This window comes from Ruditapes philippinarum, unplaced genomic scaffold (genome assembly GCF_026571515.1).
Source record: "Ruditapes philippinarum isolate M1 unplaced genomic scaffold, ASM2657151v2 ctg190_1_1_1_1, whole genome shotgun sequence".
NCBI lineage: Eukaryota > Metazoa > Mollusca > Bivalvia > Venerida > Veneridae > Ruditapes > Ruditapes philippinarum.
Window position 1 is genome coordinate 196,748 of NW_026853762.1, and position 15,915 is coordinate 212,662.

A 15,915-nucleotide genomic window follows, 5' to 3' on the forward strand; every position below is an offset into this window, starting at 1 on the left:
AGGTAAATCTATAGTGTTTACCTCCTGATGTTGTTTCTGTCTGCGCTGGATTATCACCTGCTGGACCTTTAGGTATAAGCGCATCAAAGCCAACAAGTTTTGCTAAGTATATGATATTAATCTGAAATAGATCATTTGTATCACTTTGAGTAAATTCTGCGGCTTCCGAAATCAGAGGATTACGGTCGTTGCATTATAATCACTTGTTTACTGTTTGAATCTCGCCATTGACTTTGAATTATACAATGCAATGGAGCTGTCTAGCTTACTTCAAGTGGCTCTTAATGATTGTTCATTTATAAAAATTCATGGAGCGGCAGCTGTTTTCTTTAACTTGAAAAAATGACCACATATGACTGAGAACTCGATACAGCATGGACGGGCATCTTCAAGAGTGACCGCATATGACTGAGGATAAAATATTTCAAGGAGTGGCACGTTCAATGATAACTGTGTATGACTGAGGATAAAATATTGCAAGGAGAGGCACGTTCAATGATTACTGCGTATGACTGAGGATTAAATATTGCAAGGAGAGGCACGTTCTATGATAACTGCGTATGACTGAGGATTAAATATTACATGGAGGGGCATCATAAATAATGACTGCGTATGACTGCATGGAGGGCACTTTTAAAAATACGTATACAAATTCAAACATTTAGTTATTTCAATAATTACAGCCACCAAAATATGAACAGGTTGAACAAAATAATAATTAGAAGTGCATAAAGGTTAACTCAAAAGATAATAAGTATGAAAAGCCTCTTACCATACTGTTATAGTTCAGATACCGAGGCTGTGCAACAAGGTTAGTAAATGCATTTGTCACCAACGACGCTAGCCATTTATCGCCGCTTCGACTCCCACTCAAATCAGTCTCAACTATATTACGCGTGAACTGAACCATTCTCAACATGACCTGCGGATACGTACGACATACATTTCTATTATTTCGCTTTTCTGAAACTCTATATGCATTAATTCTGTAAATATCATGAACATACGTTCTCCAAAAGTTCCCCGCTCTTCTGGTATCACTTATTCGCATCAGTCTTTTATTCAATAAAATGATCTGGAACAAGTGTATTCCCTTATTCATAAAAATAAATGTTTATATACAACATTTTCGTGCATTGCCGCTCATATTGTGGTTCACGTGGTTTATGACGTCATTATATAGTAACATGTTTTGCTTAGATTAATAGGAGGAAACTGCTGTAATTATTTTATTTCTTCACCAGGTATAATTGTGAAATGGTTGCACTAAGGAAAAAAAACTGTTAACGTGTTGTTTAGATCCTTTTTATTTCACTTAAAGACAACGGAGGACTGATGCATTTACATTTGAAGACGCAAGAGGATGTATTTACAAAGCTCTCGAGCCGGCAGGGCTTATCTGTAATAGACCTTTTCAATGATAACGGTCTAATTGGCTTGCAGGCTATTCGGTTGTTACACTGGTATATGATTGACCCGACTGACACAAAAGAAAAATGTTTATGTTTGTGATACTGTTTATGAGCATTTGACTTATCAATTACTGGAAAATGGCGGAACTGTTTGCTAAAATCGTTAAGTTATTTGTTTTTGAAAAAAAATCGTTTTCGCTATGCTTTGTAAGTATGAGTGTAATGTCATTTGACAGAAATATTTTGATAATCATTATGAAATTACTAGTCACACATGAGTCACGCATATTCAAAACCTGCAACAACGGCGCCTGCTAGTGTGATTATATGAAGCTTCGTTCACATATTTTACGCAAGGATACCCTATGACCATTTTGTTACATAAGTTGCTCAATTTCAATAACGCATTTGTTAAAAATCACAACAGACCTGATAGTTAATATATGCAAACGATTTAAGACGGATGCTAGATCTAAATCTTTCTATCATACTTATGAAATGTTAACCTACATCTTGTATAGCAACTGTAGCTGGATCATTTAAATTGTTTTCAGCGTCTTCCATGACTTCATCTAAATTTCCAACATCTTTATTTCCGTTTGCGTTCAGATCCATCACAAATCCATCGGAATTCAATACTCTTGGAACAGGGGGTGTCCATTCTCCTAACTGCAAATGTAATGTGGTTTAAGTAATTGACAATATGATAGACAGCCTTAACTTAGCTTAACCTTTCTGACCATGTCGTATTAATTTGTTGGTATTACTTCTGATATGTCAAAAGACTGAGATCGAATTATCGCAATAAGCAATGGTCAAATCGTAGTGGTGTAAAGTTCAACAGCGATGTAGACAATTCACAATAGAAAGTGAAACAAACGTAATGTCGAACCTACACAGACAAGAGCATTTTTCTTTTGGATTAATATCAACATTGATACCATAGCAGTCTTAATCACAATACGGAAATGTGGCACGACGGTTTAAAGCTTTGCATTTGCCTTTGAAGGTATGTATTGTATAACAAATGATGATACATTTTGATAGCTTTTGCTATTGAAGATACACATGCTTTCTATTTTTTTTACATATAACTTAATCAGATAACATTTCTCTACTACGTCTGCACTAAAGTAATGTCATACATACAAATTTATAGCTATATCCATTCAAATTAATGCAAGTAAAACAATCAACGAAACTGTATGAAGTGGCACTTTTTCCACATACAAAAGAAAAAAAATAAAGGTCCAACTACTAGAAACTTTTGTAAAGGACACCCCACTGAATCTTTTGTACCCAAGTCAATTAAAAAGCATTTAATATACGTTTTATAAGCACCAAATAACCCAATCCGGAGGACATGTATCGTTTTTCTCTTTCAAGTAGTTTTAGTCAAAATGTAACGGGTACAGAAATAGTTTCACTCAAACAGAATGACTGACCTGCAGGTGATTTCACATGCCAAGTGGAAAGCATTATCACCAGGGACCTTGGTTCATCAATAAAGTCTTATCCAATTTGAATCTCATAGTAATTTTACTTGCATAAGCGGGAGGGGGATGGAACACTCGGAGATGGTTTGTATCACTTATTTTGGTGCTGAAGCTCATTTTTGTGTTTTAAAAATACAATTATAAACAGATTGTATTACAGTGGAGCTAAAGTGTTACTTTACTTACATCAATAAGGTGAATGTTACTACAAACGGATGATACAAGTGTAATCATCATGTCACTTTGACCCATGTCATACAGTTGTTGTTCGTCGAATGGATAATCAGTCTCTGTGTAACTCCTTATAAGTGTAGCACCTTCTTCAGTTGGTTCCACAAATTTCACTGCAAACGCTGGCCAAGACTAAATATTCATCATACGAGATTAAAATTTCAAAATATTTGTAATCTTCAATATCTTATTTATCTCACGTAAATAGGCAACGTTTTCATGTTTTGTAGCTCTACTGAAAAGAACGCAAGTGACATTATATTAAGCAAGACTTAACGAAAACTATCGCTTCTTCCAAGACGTAATGAGGGCTGCTTGCGGCGGTGAAGATACCCAGCAGATCAACGCTAAAACATGGAAAACATTGTAATAAAAGGTGGACGTTTGACAATACTACTACTATTATGTACATGAAATTCAACAGGTAACAGTTTTAACGTAAATTCAGAGAATACAATATTACATCTAAAAGTATTTAAATAAGTGCACGTGTGTAATGTAGATTTTCAATGGATAATTTTGACATTTATATAAACTATATACACGCCTGCTGTGAATTTGAGAAGTAATTTCTTTTTCTGACTTAGGATGTTTGTTGCATTATAGATTCGTTAATAACATATTTGACAGGTTATCTGTCCTTGATACAAGCGAAACGGTAATTTACATATCTAACCGGAGCAATTAGGCTTTAAAATAATAAAAACGGCTAATGGCCTTTATAACCAAACCAAAACCTTAATAATAAATATGGGCATTTATACCTTTATATCCAGTGAAAAGTCTTTACAATGAATTTATAATACTGCATCTTTTGATTAAAAAAGAATTATGTTTCCACAAGCAGTGTTTTTATTGTTAATATTAAAAATGAATATCCGATGAAATACAACGTTACAAATGTGCAGTATTATAAAAACAGAAATATAACATAACTCACGTTTACAAGAAGAACTTCTTGGTAGTAGTTTTTGTATACATCTGTCACACGAAATATTATCTTTGTCAGGTAATTATTGTTCGGATCTCCAACTTTTAATATAATGAATGACTTTTTGGAGCCTTGTGAAAAACGAAAAATATAAAGTAAAATATAAAAATATAAAATGTGTTTGACAGGATATTTGCAATATTATTTTCTTTATATGAAACAATGCATGAAGCTCGAACTCGAGGACTCCCTCTACCAGAATCCATTGAATGTCTCTCGATATGTTATTATCGCGGCGGATAAACGCCATGTTGTATGTGCGCCTTTTTTTCGGCACACACATGCAAACATGAATGCGAACTTAAAAATACGATGAAAAACACCGTTGTCGCATCTTTGTGTTTTTGCAGGTAAAAAGGACGACAATATTATCCATAAATATGAGACATAAAATATGAGGTATGTTCGCCTATTATTTAACGTATATTTACATTTTCGCACATTTAATGATTTTCATATTTGCTTGTTCGATTGTCTATATCTTTACGGATTACTATACTTAATATAATCTTATCGAATATTGAAGTGATTTCATAACACTTTTTAAAAATCTCAATATTTTCACAAATATAAAATTTTGCTCTTACGTGTTTGTAGAATTGGCTCGTCTACTACTTTGGCTCCGGCAGTAATCTGTTTCACAGTGAACGATAAAATTGGGCTATAGTCTGTAACTCCTGTTATTGCATCAATTTTCACCCATGACTCACAGGAAAATGTTACCCACTCACGAGCAGAGGTAACTGAAAACAAGAGAATAAATTAAAGTCATGCTAAAATGAGGAATACTTTTATAGCGTGTTTAAAATTTCATAAATTCATCGTTTTAAATTCACGAATTCATTTTTTATCATAATATTTTCTCGATTGCAGCTTCATGAATTTATATTTCTTCCTCGTGAATTAACGTTTTCATGTTTTCGCAATCATTCTAAGTTCTTTATTTTACGATTTTATCAAATTTAATTATTAAAATTTAAACTTAATATTCATTATTTCAAATTGATCAATTAACGATTTCAACTTCGCGATTTTGCAATCAATTACGTGAAGTTTAAAATATGATAAAACAAGATCAACAAGGAAAGGCGGCGCACAATGATAGCAACCCCCACATGACCCAGCAACAAGAACCAACCCATGAAATCATGAAATTCGTGAAGTTGAAATTGTGAGTTAAAGTTTGTTTATGTTGAATTTACAAAAATATCAAGTACTGGTTTCCAATTCATTCCTTCAAAATTAGTTTCCACGTTGCCGAAGTCCAAAACCAATTCGTATTTGTTCAAATATGAAGTTAAGTTACAAAACTACAATTGTGAATCATCAAGTGGAAATGGGGATATTTAATACACGAATTCGTGAAGTTAAAATGGTATATTCATAAAACTAAAATTGTGCGGTTATGATTGAAGTTGAAATCGTGAATTCATGAAGTTGTGAAAAATACCTACAGGTCTCTCGCATTACCGGTCTATAGTAACTGTGGTCAAACGATTGGAATTTCAAAACAATCTTTATTTTTGTGCCTTATACTTAAACAAAATTGAAAAATAGTTAACTACACAAGTTTTACACTGTTCCATAAAAGGAAGACATTTGTAAAAAGAAAAATTGGCTTGGGACCTTTTGAAGTAATAATTATATGTAAACACTTTATATCTATACTTTTAGCGAAAAGAAACAAAACAAACAGAAACGCAGCATTTTCATGCGTCAAGATATATTAATAAATCTAATTCGCGCGAAAATGACCAAAAGTTATTGAAATGCTTATTAATAAAATGCGTATTAAAATTAAAATAATAAATACGTACGCGAAATTAAAACAACGAATATAGGCGGATTTTATCTGATATGTTGATACTAGTACATGATATATCTTAAAGAGGATGATAACAATAATAGATATCATTAAAAGATTGTCACAAACAATTTGTTCTGCCATAAGCAAGTTCGCATGTTCCATTGAAAGGAATGTAGTTCACAGTTTTCACCAACTGCGCTGTAGATGCAGTGTGCCTCGGGCTGATAACAGTCACGGAGATTTGGTACGTCTTTCCTTGGACCAGCGAACCTTTCGTAATACCTAACGATGGTGTGGCATAACCTGAAATATTTTAATTATATAACCATAGAAACAGGATTTTATATTCTTTTTATACATGTTATGCATGCTCTTAAATCCTGGTTTAAATCACTATCTGTTTAAACTTTTTTTTATTTTAAATATATATATACTTTTTCAAAAGTACTCTTTGTAAGGTACATACCATTATTTACTTCATTGATCTCCTTTCTTCCTTTATTAAGGGAGTTATTGACTAAAATATCACCTGTATATGGAGATGATGTAAGTGCGATTAAAATTAAAATGCCACTTTCGAATGCATCGTAGGACATTGATTTGTTATTATTTTGTTTCTCATTCTGACGTTGAATAAGGAAGAATATGTTTGTTTGTTTGTTTCATTGGGTTGTACGTCACACCGACACAGTATAGGTCATATGTCGACGTTCCAGCTTTACTGGTGTGGAGGGACCTAAGGTGACCTCCCGTGCATTATTTCAGTCACAAACGGCCACCTGAGTAGATCAACCGACGTTCCGTAAGCGAGCTGGATAGCTTCCTCACATGAAAGAATCCAAAGCCCGAGGAAGAATATGTAATTTAGTATATGTATGTATATTTGAAGTGGCCAATACCTGTGGTAGTTGCAATAGCCCGAGTAGGAATATCAAATCCCGTCTTGGTTGCGTTCAATTCCAGTACGGACCAGGAATATATAAAACCCGTTGTATCGATTCCAGGTTGAATGCTCAGATCTAGCTGTAGTTTATCGTAGTAGAATAGTCTTTCTCGTCCAACATGACAGTTGTATATACAACTGAAGATAAATTAAAGAATAAAATGTCTTAACATAGGTTCTGAGGATGACTTATTTATTGTCCTCGTCATATGATGCTGAAGGGTCGCGGGCATCCCAAACAACACCTTACAATTTCATTTCATGTATAATAATATATGGTATAATAATATAAGATACATGTATTAATGTGGGAAAAAAAACTTGGTGAACTTTATAACAATGTCAATTGATGGAATTTTAATTGTTAATAGGACAATATTTATATATAAGCTTCTGAAGCGTTCTGAAAATAGTTTTATTAGTTTCCATTCTTTTTCAAAATCCTATAATGTGTTTCTTTTAAATGCTATATTTGTGTTTAATTGTACAGAAGATAAAGAAATAATTTGAGTCTTGGTAATGTTAAAGTTCCATTTCAAAAAACTACTTTGAATTAATAGCAATGTAACTGGATAAAGTGGTATATTGTTTTAACCTAGTATGATAGTTTTTGTTTCATTTACTTCAGACTGTACTTGTTTTCTTTCACATACTATTTTGAATTCATTTAGAAGCCTGGATGTATGAACACATGACCAAAAAGATGTTCAATGCTTTAATTTTCTACATTACAATATGAGCAATGTGGAAAGTCATTCCATTTTTGTTTGTAAAGGTAACCGTTTAGTAGAAATATTCTATGTAATATTCTAAATTGCAGCCATTGTGTTCTAGTAATGTTAGTGTTGTTTAATTGTAAACTGATAACTTTTTAATTGGCAAAAACCCGGTCGAGACATCCCGCTTGCGCACAGGCACACACACACGCGCGCACGCACGCGTGCATGCATGCACGCACGCACACCCACACAATTCTTTCCTATATATTTTATGAACTAAAGTTTTCATTTACAGAAATGCAAGACTATCAATTGTACGTACGCGTTTAGCTGATTAAGTTCTAGTTTTCAGCTACAAATAAATCATTAGCCACAGATAAGATATTTAATACTTTATAATACTTTTAAGAATACAATTGTGTCAGAAAATACAGATACATTTGAAATTAAATTGGTCGAAAGAAATTGGAGGGTTTGATATGCTGTAAAAAAGATAAACATATATTAATATTAACTTAAGATCAGACGTCTTAACCAAAAGGCTGCCAGCCCCTATTTGCTTGTCAATAGTATTCAGACTCGAGATTAACAAAACAAAATAATAATATTTATAATAATAATACTTATAACGTATAATTTATACATACTCTATTGACATGGGTAATGCGTTGCTAACCAACTTTACAATTTGCATTGCTGACGCCATTCTAGTACTGCGTGATAGAGAAAATACCGCCATACAGTAAGAATTGACAGGTAATAATGCCGTGTTGACCTTCAAAATATAATCCGTTCCATTCTGGACCGCATGAATTTTATGAGGTGCTATGGCTTGCGGCGGCAATGTTATAGAAGGAAAAAACATAATGAGCGAGTTCAAATTTTCCAAAGGAAGTACAGTGAAAACAACAAACGACCAGGAGGCCTCCAAAGGTTGCAGCACATTTGATTCATTCATAGGATCATATGATTTGTCAGCAAATATTTGAAGCTCATTTCCATGTGGAAACTCTAGATAGTCACCGGCTGAAATATGCGCAACAAGTTCTGGATCAACCACTTTTAAGATAAACAAATCTTCTGTCCACTCATACTTGCTAAGTAGTGGGAACTGAACTTCCAAGGTCACGATATAATCTCCATTTGCCAGAGTTCCCCTTGGCAAACTTAAAATAGACGAATTTGTCTGAGTAAAATTTACAAAAGGAATAAAGTGCAGGGTTGCATTAACATTGGTGATCCGCCAGTTTATGATTGGTGCAGTACATGTAGAATTCGCGAATTCCATGTAACTATCGACCTGAAGAGAAAAATAATACTTATATTAACAACTTTATTAAAGAAAAAAATAATATTGACACATATTCAGAAAAGGTAATCACAAAACTGGAGACAAATAACGATGAGTTAAGGATAACAGTGAGCTCAGGATACTGATGAACATGTATGCGACCCGACTTATTGGAAATGCCAGAATCACCAAACTGGGACTCTTAGTGCGTTCGAGGTAAGATGCTAAACATCTGTTTTATATTATAAAATGAAAAAATTCAAATATATGTATATGTAAATGTTTTTTTACATTTAGTGAAATTAACACGTTTGCATCTTCTTTTTTCTTCATGAAATATAAAACCAATCAAAAAGCATTGAATCAATAACAGGTTCACAATTCACAATAAATGCTATACGTAACTGTCGGAGTGTAACGAAATTGCCTGGTATTATTCGATGTTAGCGATTCGTTACTTTTGAATTCCGTTATCCTTAACATATTCATGTCACCTTAATGAATGCAAGTGTAACTTAATGGTACAAAAGAATTATGACCCAATACAGAGATCTTACCACCTTTAAGTCAGTTTTAATTAAGCTACCAGTAATTTAAACGTTTAATATATTGTTATACAAAAACGCCGCAAGTACAAAGTAACATATTAAACTTCAACCAAGTTGGATAATGCAATTTAACTGATTGTGCTTTTTCGATCACCCCTACTCTCGCCTAATTAAACAGTTCTTAATCTTTAGAAATTAAAGTACTTGATTCAAATCTCCAAAAGAGGAAGAAACTTATGATAACTGGCATACTGGATAAGTTTTGCCTACATTATTCATCAGAGTGGGGATTCTTTAAGAGCAATGTCGACAATAACCATAAATGATATTAAATATTACAAGGTAGAGTAAAAAACAATTTAAGAAAAACCCTGACTGATTTTGAAAAAACTGTAACTAGACTAGTGCTACCAGAATTGGATCTGTTGAAAGAAAGAATAGGGGCTTGTCAAACATTTTGTTGTCGTCGTCAAAGAAATTGTCATCTTTGAAACATTGGGTATATTGAATTGGGCAGTCTATTCTATCCTTCTTGTTGATATCGTCCTTACACCGCATCGACACACTGTATATTCCGTACTAAAATGGAAAATAAAACACAAAATTAGACTAGCTGAGCAAAGAGTTTGCTTTTAATAAACCACAAGTAAAGTCTGACGTATTTACATCGTTTCCTTAAGAAATAAAAGCACTTGACTGTTGCAAAAGTTAACATCCTTTCAAGTTCACTGATACAATGTCATTACATTACGTCATGGTAGAAAAAATTGAGCACTAATTAAGTTCTGCTACGACCTAGGGAAAACTCTAACCTGTAAAGAGTCAAAGATAAAAATAGACACTAAACTTAATCGTACACTTGTTTAAATGTGATACACCAGATTTGAAGATTTGAGGGAATATGAGATCCCATTCTAAAGCGTGTGGGTCTAGTGCGCCAACCAAAGTAGAACTCAATTGGGGACGCTCTTGATAAAGAGAAGCGATTAACAGTGCGCGTTACTTCTATGATGTTTGACGTGAGTTCCGATGTACTGATAAAATTATAAAAACGTAAAACGTTTTTTTCCCACTATGTGTTCAGCTAGATCTAGAAAATTGATTCTAAATTGTTGATCATGTTTAAGGAATTCATCTATTCGATATTGTTCCGAGCATAACTTGACTGTGTATATGAGATAATAGTACTTGAAAACTGTATGAAAAAAATACACTACGAAACTGTTACATTGGCAAGTCATGTCTGGTGATAATTATCCAAATACGTTGGATAGATTGAGGTGGTACCTTTGCGCGTTACCTTTCCTAAAACTGAATGTAAAAGTATCTCTTAATGTGAACAGTTTAAACTACGCATTAAAAATGTTGAAGTATGTATTTTTGATAATTATATCAAATGACAAAATTGTAACGACATTACTTACGGCGCTATATTGATGACTGATTTCTGACTGGTTATCTTTGATTCTAAATTTACTATCAAAAGCTCCATCTCCCCAATATATTCTACACTCTGGATCGTCATCTGTGGTTACTTCACCAGGTAGAGATATGTTCAGATGGAGTCTTGCAGGATTGCTCGGGTCTGCTACATACAAATCCATAGCATAATCTCCACATTGGTATCCTGATATGAAATTGAAGTACATAAATTTGACAAAGGCATGTAGTACCAACCATCATATATTAATCATAGTTACTGATCACTCTGCCAATTAACATTTAACAAGCTTAACTCCGATCAATGTTTGCGGCTGACTGGAAGGTTATTATTCGGGTTTAAAAGTTATTTCATAGAAGTGCTTAAAAATCAATTATAATTTTTAGTAATAACATAATCAATTATTGCCAAAAAGTTGCTACCGTTTGAGACCTTCCAACGCATTTGTAAAGATTATTTAAAGTTATTTAATATAAATGAAAGTGCCCAGTTACCTAGATAACGTTGTATACACTGACTCTAATTTCTAAGTAGTCTTAACGCTTGTGAAAAAAGATACTTCCGTTTTTAACCACAAATTAAAAAGTGGGTATTGCCGTGTATACTACTTTGTGTATAATGTAAACATCTCATCTGACATTTTGTTTCTAATATTGTCTATACATTTATTAATATTATTTAATATTATATCATTGTTTGCATTGTACAAGAAAGATAAAAGTTCATAAAAAGGTATAAAAACTCCAGCCTTACTGTCGGTTATAATTGAAGTTTCAGGACCCACGGAGAGCGACTGTCCAGGTACGTACAGGAATTCTAAAGATCCTCCACCCTGTGTCTGACTGACCGAATGCTTAATGTTGAAAGTTCCAACTCCTTAACAAAATAATGGACAGCATAAGCATAATCAATATATTTAGATACATTTAGATACTTGTTAAATACTTCATATACGATATATTGTATCTTTAAAATAAAACAAGTCATAAGCATAATCATGCTTTATTTCAGCATGTTAAATACATTATATGCATGTTTTACATGTTTATATTTTAACATAAACATTAAAAAAAAAACAATTTCGCTTTATATTTTATTTTTTTATATAGTTACCTTAAATTTTCTGTTTTCAACTTACTCATGAAAATCTTACAATTATTAAGATTGTGTTCCCATGTTCTACCTTCTATTACATGTAAAAACAGCTTAATAAAATGTACTTATATTCTAGGAAAAGTAAACAGATTTAAGATTCAAGTAGCAGATCTGATTTCCATTTTACATGTAATGTGCGATGCAGTATTTATCATTATATTTACTAGACTAACGCAGTACGACCATTTTTATTTGTTTGGGTCGTCAGACCAAACAGATGATGGTAGCGAAATTTGAGACCCTGATGTTCTTATTTGCAAATGCCGAAAGTAATCCAAACTCATCGAAGCGGTTACTTCCTTTCATATGTACATTAACGCCGAAAATTTAAGGGGAGATCACTGCGTAAAGATTGTCAAATGACAGGCGCATTAATTTTCGTAACGAAAAAATAGTTCCCGATTGGTCGAAGATTTCTAATATTGCGTTATTCTCATAGATATACATGCTTATATTCAGGTCCATGATTATTTACTTCAGTGTTAAACAACAGATTTACCGTGAGCAAAATATATGAAAATTAATAAGGGTTACAAACTCTAATTTAGAATAATATGGTATTCTTCAGAGTGTTATCTTATAACTCCCCGTGGTCGAGGGGTTTACACCTTCACCTTTCTGACATTCTGAGACCCAAACAAATTCAGCGCCTTCTGCGCTTTGATTACTTAGTGTTGCCTCTCTTTGTAATTTATATTGACTTTAAATGCCATATGCGATGTGTCGATAACTTTCTTTTACTTTTAAATATATTTTCATTTTTCTTTATGAAAATTACTATGAATCTGGAGAGATGCAGCTTTAAAAAGTCTATATTTGGTTTTATTAGAAATTTGATAACAACGCTAAACAAGGTCTACAGATCAATGATAAAGACAAAAGGAAACTTACCATTTAGGACCTCAAAGGGGATTCCCTTGGCTGGAAGTTAAATATAAATCTAAATAAAACAAAGTTTGTAGAGAATGAGACACATAATTATGAAGACTATGAATAAAACGGCATTTTTTTATAAACTTGATAAATGAGTAGAATGTTTCATGTAACGTATCATCATGCCAAAATATACATAAGACACTTAATTCCTTTAAACGACCTTTTCATAATAATATAAAATAACGACATTTAGTCGTTATTGGTTTTTTTTAACACGTATATCTTAAATAGTGTATTGACTGTAGCATCAATTTTAACAAGATATCGAAAAAGACAAAAAAATTTTTTATTGACTTAAAGTGTACATAGCATCTTGTCACAGACAGGAATATTTAGCATACATGTATGAGTAACCGTTTAGCGGAAACACATCGCCGTTGACAGTTTTTCTCGAGCTAGCTATTCTAGTACGGCAACTAGTCAAAGAATCAAATAAATACTTATAAGAATAAAGATTTAACAAAAAATGCATAAAATCGAGTGGCGCATGCGCGAATTAATAGCTGAACCCACTCAAGATAGTTCTGATATACTTTTTTGATTAAATAAGGAATACCTTAGTATCATTCTTACATATAATATTCAGGATTTAGGTATTCTTAAACATTTTTGATATATAACCTGTAAGATACGATTGCACACAGTTAATTTGTTTAATGAACATGTAGTACATTTAGTTTTTTATTATTATATTTAGTTATTGTGCTAGAATTTGCGTTGTTATAAATAATACCATATATTAACGGCATAACTTGGGATAAAAGAAAATAAAGAAAACCAGAAGAAATGTTTCAATAATACGTGACGAAAGCAAGAAATTTCCACTTTGAAATATTCAATTATAATAATTTAAGATACACAAGCAACGATTTCGCGCATGCGCCATCCGTTTTACGGGATATTGACAGTAACTATAATCATTCTTTTGAATAAGGTACTTTGTATAATTTTAATCAAGATACAACAAAACAAATCTACTGATCATTTTTAGGCTGAAAGAAGTTTACAGCAAGTGCAATAAAACTGGTCTTTGTGAATCATTTTGACTAATATAACAATACAATTATAAAATAGCAATATCTAGACAGTATTTTACTATTAATAACTATAATTACGTACATGTGTAGACAACAGTGACCAGAACTGCAATAAACAATGTTGATTCCGTCTTACACCACATCGCAGCCTTGAAATTAGAAAGAAAGAAAACACAAATGACTTTGTGATGAGCTGAAATCTGTATATACGCAGATATAAAATTTTTATTCCACGACAACGTTAATGTAATTCATTATCAATTGAACGTTGTTCACATGGATGAATTGATTGTTTTCTTGATTAACAGCACGTTTTCCATTTGTAGTCAAGTCCTTTCAAATGAATAATTTACAGAAGGCAATTAGTGGTAAAAAACATTTTCGACCAATGGAATCTTTCGAATTTTCAAAAACAAAAATACCCTTCTTAATCGCACTGACACGCAAATTTTGCTACTTATATATTATGTCGAACACTTAATAATAAAGAGAGATTTGAATGAAGTGCGCATGCACGAATTGAATACATAAGCTCCGCCTTCTCATGACGACGTCACACTGGTAAAATTCTAAGTGAGAACTGGGTCAACAGTTTCTTCGTACAATTTGTGGCGGGTTCATTTTCTTACAATCTCAAACAGATGATATAAGCAACCAAAACATTTTGTTCATTTTGAGCTAAAATATATTAATCACAAATGGATTATGGTTGTCATTACAATATTATCATTATTAAACATATGTCAATCAATACACACAGTTAGGCACATGCAATGGTAAAGGTTCAATCCTCTTTTTTCACATGGAAATCCCCTTAAATCTTCCGCGAGAAATTCACAGAGAAGTGCTTTGGTTGATATATAAAAATATTCACATACGACATTCTTAGAAGTTTGCAACATAGAAGAAATTCAGAATAATGCGCACTCTGTTGCCAAACCTACTGTTGCTAATTATATATTGATTGACGTAATTGACGTAAATAAAATGATCTCCTTTTACTCCACGTGTTGTATTGGAAACAACTTTCTATAGACTAGAGGTGTTCCAGCGGTGTCAAATGAGGTTTAAAACTAAGTATGTAAGCTAGATTTTTAACAGAAATTTCAACAATAAAGAACCCTAGGTATCTCACTACTGGTCGCTTCCTTTGAAGTTCTTAACTTAATAAACACTAACTATTCAACAATAATTCATAAAAAACAATATAATAAATCAATATACGTTGAATAGTTTAACTACCACTTTAACGATTTAAATAATAAATAAAAGATACTCTACTGCGTTGAACAATTATCGGATTCTATTTAAAGTATTTAAAACTTTTTTTCTATAATTTCCGGTAAGGTATGCTTTTATGACAAAACTACGGTGGCATAGAAAAGCCAAGAGATAGAAAATATTTACAGCTCGTTTTCTAAATAATACTGTACCAGACAGATACATAGAACAGCACAAATTTTAAGAATTTAAAAACATACGTTGTGATCACCATGCATGACAACAAAATACGGGAAGGAAAGTTAATGAAACCGATTGTTCTAGTAAGTCCCATACTTGGAATGTTGCTTAGGAAAAAATCAGTATTTGTTTCCCTGAGTGGAACAACGCGGATTTTTAATTGTTCGTGTTCGTGGTTTCTTTTTTCTATACATACTGATTCTTTCATAAACAGTTTATGGTAGAATGAGAGCGACCTACACTTTATCTCGTTAAAAATAAATAATAAAAAGTTATCATAGGTATGTGAAAAACTACTTTAGCCCCCAACATTATTTTTGCTGCTCCATGCAAATCACAAAACATTCCAGTGGTATTGGCACCGTCATATCTAACCGGTAAATACAGACACGGGCAAGAAGTGGGGCCTACTCGTCGAGGAAAGCTGCATTTAGTATTGAATTTTAA

The 15,915-nt window shown here is 32.6% G+C and overlaps 1 protein-coding gene across 1 annotated transcript in view; it reads right to left on the reverse strand.

Annotated features, from left to right (window-relative positions):
* Nucleotides 1-15,915, reverse strand: part of LOC132737790 (uncharacterized) — a 45,248-nt gene that overhangs the window by 18,412 nt on the left and 10,921 nt on the right. Inside the window, exons 2-15 of the mRNA XM_060725137.1 lie at nt 14,090-14,156; nt 12,926-12,955; nt 11,633-11,755; nt 10,863-11,065; nt 9,850-10,017; nt 8,247-8,899; nt 6,837-7,018; nt 6,064-6,240; nt 4,718-4,873; nt 4,080-4,201; nt 3,095-3,271; nt 1,923-2,081; nt 773-922; nt 22-121 (exon numbers count right to left, since the gene is read on the reverse strand). Coding sequence (XP_060581120.1) covers nt 22-121; nt 773-922; nt 1,923-2,081; nt 3,095-3,271; nt 4,080-4,201; nt 4,718-4,873; nt 6,064-6,240; nt 6,837-7,018; nt 8,247-8,899; nt 9,850-10,017; nt 10,863-11,065; nt 11,633-11,755; nt 12,926-12,955; nt 14,090-14,150 — 2,461 coding nt within the window. The 5' untranslated portion in view covers nt 14,151-14,156. The remainder of the gene's footprint in view (nt 1-21; nt 122-772; nt 923-1,922; nt 2,082-3,094; nt 3,272-4,079; nt 4,202-4,717; nt 4,874-6,063; nt 6,241-6,836; nt 7,019-8,246; nt 8,900-9,849; nt 10,018-10,862; nt 11,066-11,632; nt 11,756-12,925; nt 12,956-14,089; nt 14,157-15,915) is intronic.